Source organism: Pteropus vampyrus, unplaced genomic scaffold (genome assembly GCF_000151845.1).
Source record: "Pteropus vampyrus isolate Shadow unplaced genomic scaffold, Pvam_2.0 Scaffold317, whole genome shotgun sequence".
NCBI classification, from domain to species: domain Eukaryota; kingdom Metazoa; phylum Chordata; class Mammalia; order Chiroptera; family Pteropodidae; genus Pteropus; species Pteropus vampyrus.
In genome coordinates, this window is record NW_011889098.1 from 746,238 (window position 1) to 752,375 (window position 6,138).

The following is a 6,138-nucleotide window of genomic DNA, read 5'->3' on the forward strand; positions in this document are numbered from 1 at the left end:
GGCTTTAAAAGTGCTTCTCAGGGACCCCACCCAGACCTAGTGAATGAGGCACTCTGGGCAGGCCCTCGGACTCCCGGAGTGGAATAAACTGTCAGGTGATTTTAAGGCCCACTAGAGAGCTAAAACAACATTATACTGAATTCCGATGTCAATATTTATATGGAGAACTTGGAAGCTTCATAGGAAAATTTGAAAACAATGAAAACTTTCCAAATTAAGGCTTAAAACACAAGTTCTTCTGGAAGAAAAAAATGTGCAACAGAAAAAAATCTGTTGACAAGGGCTTTTTGAATGAAAGATATATATATAAGTATACATTACATAGTGTATATATTATAGATATAATATGTATGTAATATGTATGAACAGAGAGAACTCCGGGAAAACAATTTTCTGTAACAAAACAAAGACAAATGCAACAGGGAGGTGGTCAGACAACACCAAACCACAGAGGTGGGTCTTTTTATAATCCATTTAGAGACGTTAATATCAGATCATGAGGTTTATACCACAACTAAATTCTAACGAATTTAGTTCTGAAAGTAAACCATCTACAGAAGTCACATTTTTAAAACTGCCAAATGGTTAACATGGAACAGGAGTCTCAAGATGTGGGCTCAGAATCAGCATCTCCTGGGAGCTGGTTAAAAATGTGAATGATCAGCCCTCACCCCACCAAACCTACTGAATCAGAAATGCCCCCAAATCTGCATTTACAAAGCAAGTGATTCCCATGGATGCTGCAGGTTAAGAACCACTGGCTTAGAACTCAAGACAACTCACCTGGACCTCACGCTGTAGGTTAGAGGGAAGTAAATGAAATGAGGGTAGTTTGTAATCTACACGGTATAATTTAAAGAGGAGCAAAAAGAGCCCTGCCTGCTCCCTCGAGTGGCCCGAGAAATGCCTGGATTTCTTAACATCAGAGCAACTTGTCTCAGTTAAGACACTGTCACTAAAGAGCCACTATGCCATCATTTATACTATGCCAAGCCTTATTTATCTTCTTCCTCAGCTCTCACTTGACAGAGAACCTGGATACGAAGGAAAACAGAATGTGGCATATCATATGACAGGTTGGGTTTGAAGTGGAGTGAGGGGTGACAGGCACAGGTGGGACCCTGTGGTGAGGGGACTCTAGAGAGGTGAGGATGCTTACAGCAGACAGGGAAAGGGAGGCTCTGAGAAACCGCCCAGGACAGCGCTTTACTGCCAATTAGTCGAGGAGGTGGCCTCCCCGGCTTCTCAGAACAGCGTCGTTTGCTACACCCAATGTATACACACATGTGACTCGCATCCAAACCAAGTGTGGATTAATACAAATTCGAGACTCCCTTCTTGGCCCCTCATTACGGCACCAGCAGGTTGCCGAGATGGAATCTATAAACTCCCATCCTGACATTTGCAAGCACCAGGTGACAACTTACAGAGGGTCTTAATATATCCTCACGGTGTTCTTACGTGTTTCATTTACAGAGCACACCGGTAAGAAGTTTCACTAACGCATACGTCAAAAAGTTCGATGTTGACTTTTAAGACCTTTTAAAGTGCTTAACGACTACAGCAGTATTTGAAAGCACATACTTTTATATTCGACAAACAGAAACAACATGAAAGCCCGTTTTTTCATAGCACTATTTCCATATTCTACAAGTGTTAACATTTTCTCAATCGAGGGTAAAACTCAACCCAGACTGGTGTTTAAAAACGACTAAAATAGAAGATGGAAATGGTGCCAATTAAAGTTTTGCACCAGTGACCACGGGAAGAGCGGAAGTCACTGGTCCCTTGAAGCATTCCTCCTACAGGAAGCAAGTGTCCCTGTACAACGGTCCCATTCTGCGTTGTTCTATCAGTTGACAGGTGACATTTTAACCTCTAACCAATCACAGTCAGAGGATTCAGAATTAAGGTTGACACTTTGTCCCGTAACGAGCTCCGACGTCCTGCAGGGGTTTTGGGCCTGATGCTGCACCATGTGTCACCTCCCCAGGCAGCGAGCAGGGTGAAGCAGGAAGCCTCTGCCATCCTGCTGCTTCCCGTTGCTTTTGGACTTTAGCTAAATATTGCCCTTCTGGGTAAATTGCTTCTAGTAAGAGAATCCACCTGGCGCCAGAGCGCCCTGTGTGCTGACTTCATTTCCAAAGCATCGCCATCTAGAGAATTCACAGGGCTCACTGGTTCGGTATTTTGCATGGTTTGGTTTTTTTTGTTGTTTTTTTTTTGAAACCCACCCATTTTATGAACACTTTCATAAAATAAAATGACTTACCACTTAAGTGTTTATGAATAAAAAGTCAGACTTTTTTTTGTCAGCTGGTCTACCATTAAATGATCGTGATTAACGGCAGATTTTCCCAAAACCTTTTCCGCAATTCAAGTTACTTTTTAATTCTAAATTGACTGTGATGTTGGGTAACACCATGTCTTTACTCACTTGTGCCCTCAAGAGGTTCGATTCGGAAAATAAACCTCTTTGGTTTTACATTCAGAATTATTTTTTGCCAGATATGAAAAATACGCATGAGAAATGAGAGAATACCAACTGCTAGTAATAAACTATATCCTTAGCTTAATGTCAGTAACTCTTACCAAGCCAGTATTCATGAAAAGCATATATAAAGAGAAAGAAAAAGTCCTTTTAAATACGTTTGTAACTTCTCCAAGTCTTCCTCCTTGAGTTTTCTGTAAAGTAAAACATGTGGCTTTACAGAATCCAAAAAGTCCATACGTAGTTTAGAGAGGGAAGCATACATCTCACGGTCTCGGATTCACGTCCTGTTGCCTTCCATTATACATTTAAAGACAATCAATAAAAAATGATTTCTCTTTGTAAGCATTTTCCTGTTCTGCCAGAAATAATAGAAATCCCTGCCCTAAAATGAAGGGAGGGGAAAAAAAAAAGAAAAGTAATATTTACCATAAGAGGAGGAAAAGGAACTGCCTAAGCATTTTTCCTGAGCCAAGCGAAACACAAACATCAAATCAAGTTTATTTTTAAAGAACAAAAGTTTAAATATTCCTGGCATTCGTTTTATTCTTAAATCTGTGGTGTCAACAAGTTTTCAAACTCTGGATTTCTATTGCAACTTTCAACGACAAACTCTGTATGTTTCTTAATAGTTTTACTGTATTTCTGTATGAATACACACATCACATGCAATTCCCTTGGTCAATGGTGAATAGTGAAACAATACAGAAAGGATAGTTAAGTCCCCCAAATTGCCTCCTAGGGCAGAGGGAGATGCAAAACCACAGAGAAAAAAACAAAAAACAAAAAACACACAGATGAGAACAAAGTTACATCTGGTAAGGAAATAAAGAACTGCAAACAACTCTATCTTTCGTTTCAAAACACAAAACGTTCTGCCACTTGGGTTTTTCACACAAGAATTTTCTTACTTAAATGTTATTTGAAAGTTTTATATGAAGTAATCTGAAACAATCTGTTTCTCCAATATATAGACTCTGTGTCAGAACTATCCATTTTTAATTTTTTTCTTCTGGATTTTTTTACAAAGGACTGTAAGAAAACACCAAATGGAAGAGTAACAAACTTTCGCTTTGTAATGAAGTTACAAAGACATTTTATAAATTTTCCTGGCTTCCTATTTCCCTTCACTCTGTATTATCTCGAGAGGTTGTCATATTTCACCTGGGCGGATTATAAATCAGACAAGTTCAGCCCTTCAGGGTGAAAAATGGAGGTGAAAGGCGCAGCGGAAAATATATAAAGTATAATTAAAACCATATGAGCAGAGATATTGAAGCAGTGCCTGTTGGAGGAAACCCAAGTAAAAATCAAACCTTTGCTGGTGCTAGTGAGACTATCCAGCCCACTTGGGACAAGCGCACATCATTTGCTAAATATTCTTTCTTTCTTTCTTTCTTTCTTTTTTCCACAGTAAGAGTACCCAGGGGCGTCAAATCCTAACAAAGTAGTTAAGCCCATAACTATCTTTGTAGCGTAGTGAAATTCATAGTTGTTAAAGTGAAACTGATCTTTTATTTAAAATACTTACTTAGAAATATAGTTTAAGATTGGGCAAGGGTCAACTTTACAACCACCAATGAGTATTAAGGACGTATGATGACAATGCCGAATCAAACGCCTTTTCTACCTTTCTATGAAGGCTTCGTCATTAAAAGACAAGGAGTCGAGTAAGACACAGATCATCTAATTGCTTCCTGTTGAACATAAAGAGTAAGACGCGATGGAGTGCAAACCGTCTCCCCCACTACACTGGAAACAACCTAGATGGTAGTGCCCCACGTAGCTGGTGCCTAGCAGGCCAGCGATTCCATGTGTCTAAAGACCTACAGAAACTAAGAACTCTCCAAGTCCTAAAGCAATTCCAGTAAAGACCTTGGACTTTGGCAATCTCTCACCGAAGCTATCCCAAGGCTGTACCTCCAGAGCATTCCAAGTGTCAAGTACAATCACCTGAGCAGACACCTGGACCACAAGCTCCGACATTGCTTTGGGAATTCAGGTAAACAATGCAAATGTAGCAAGTCACTTACCCCCCAGAAACTGAATTCCTCCAGCCACTCTTCCCACTGTCCTGGAGATGAGCTCCGACACGCAGCACCCCATGAGAGCAGTGAGGGCCACCAGGAGGAGGAGGCCACAGCCCAGGCCGGTCACGACGGTGCAGATCCTCCACTCGGCGCTGGGGATGCCCTGGAAGGAGGCATAGCGCCCACATTCCTCCACCATGACCATCGTCTGCCGACTCTCATCGTGCACGGGGTACGAGCACCGCCGGAACGTGCCGAAGGACACAGGCTTGCCCAGCTGGGACCCCCAGAGCCAGTAAGGCATAAAGAACCCCACGCAGGAGGCGGCAGCACAAAGGAACGAGAGCAAAGCCCAGATCACCCCGGTACAAGTCAGGCTGGAGGCCATCTTTCTCCAGACGGCGACGGAGGCTCCAAGGTAACCTGGGACCGCGGACGTGAGTGCAGGTGTGAGACCCCCTGGCACAGAGCGCGGGGGACCCACAGTTCTGTACAGGCGGTCAGTGCCTACGCACAGAGTGGAGCGTCAGCCTCACTGGGCACCAACTTCCCCTCCTCTGTCACAAGCATGACAGGCCCTGTAAAATAATAAGAAATATGAAAAGTTACTTGACAACGCGGATTCGGTTGGTTGACGACTTTTAATTAATAAACATTCAAACTCGCCTCAACACCTCAAAAGTGGGAAGGACTCATTTTTCCTACAAACTTCTAAGTCAAGTTTTGTCAAACTCGCTCGAAGCTTTTTTATGTCTTTGTCTCCTATAAATGCTCCCAAATTAACTCTGACAGCTATTGACTTAAAAAATGCATGACTTCTATTTGCCAGTGAATTCATGTCATATACTCGCATCAAAAGTTATGTAGCATTTTTATTGGCAGAAAACATAATTCCGAATATGATAATCAAATGAACCAGTTTGTGTACTTGGTTTGCAAGTTCGTGCTCATAATTTGTAGTAACTTTTCTGTGTCCCTTTAGATGCATTAACTCCCCGCATGAGCCCAAACAAAATAATTAGGATAATTTTCGCAATTGGCAGAGAACCATCAATACAACCGTAGCAGACCGCGGAGACACACGGGGTGCACAGAGCCTCGGGCGCTGCCCACGACTCATCCTGGAGCATTCGAAACCCCCGTAGTGTGAACTACCCTCTCCCAGTGTAGATGAAAACAAGCCAGATATGCTCATATCTACAAGTCTGACCCACAGCTTCCAGGGAAATGATCGGAACCATCTCTCCAGTTCGATGACCGTCAGGGTCTAATCTGGAAAGTAATCTGTCCCTTCCGGGACTCTACATGCGACCCCAATCATTCCGATGCTTCCACGCGCATGTGACGGCCAGTCCTCCCTCCCTTCCAGAGTTCTGGACCATTTCCCACACTTTCCGTAAAGAGATGACTGCAGGACACAGAGCCCTCAGGTTCGGTTCCCAGAACGCCTAACTGCAGCTTTCGGGGACCACAGCCGACCCCAGCGGACCCCGCCTTCCCTCCCTCGCCTCTCCCCTCTCTCAAGCCTCGCCCCTACGGTTTCCTGTCCACCCACCGCCCATTCACAGTCCAGTGCGTCACTCTGGGGGAGCTCTGGCTACTATTTTTTTTTTTTTT

The 6,138-nt window shown here is 43.2% G+C and overlaps 1 protein-coding gene across 2 annotated transcripts in view; it reads right to left on the reverse strand.

The window, feature by feature from the left end:
- The window catches only part of LHFPL6 (LHFPL tetraspan subfamily member 6), a 213,987-nt gene that overhangs the window by 206,409 nt on the left and 1,440 nt on the right, over positions 1-6,138 (reverse strand). For both annotated transcript variants that reach the window (XM_011377588.2, XM_023521801.1), the window contains one exon: positions 4,525-5,099. In XM_011377588.2, the coding sequence (XP_011375890.1) occupies positions 4,525-4,909 (385 nt within the window). In that variant the 5' untranslated portion in view covers positions 4,910-5,099. Of the gene's footprint in view, positions 1-4,524; positions 5,100-6,138 lie in introns of those variants that run through there.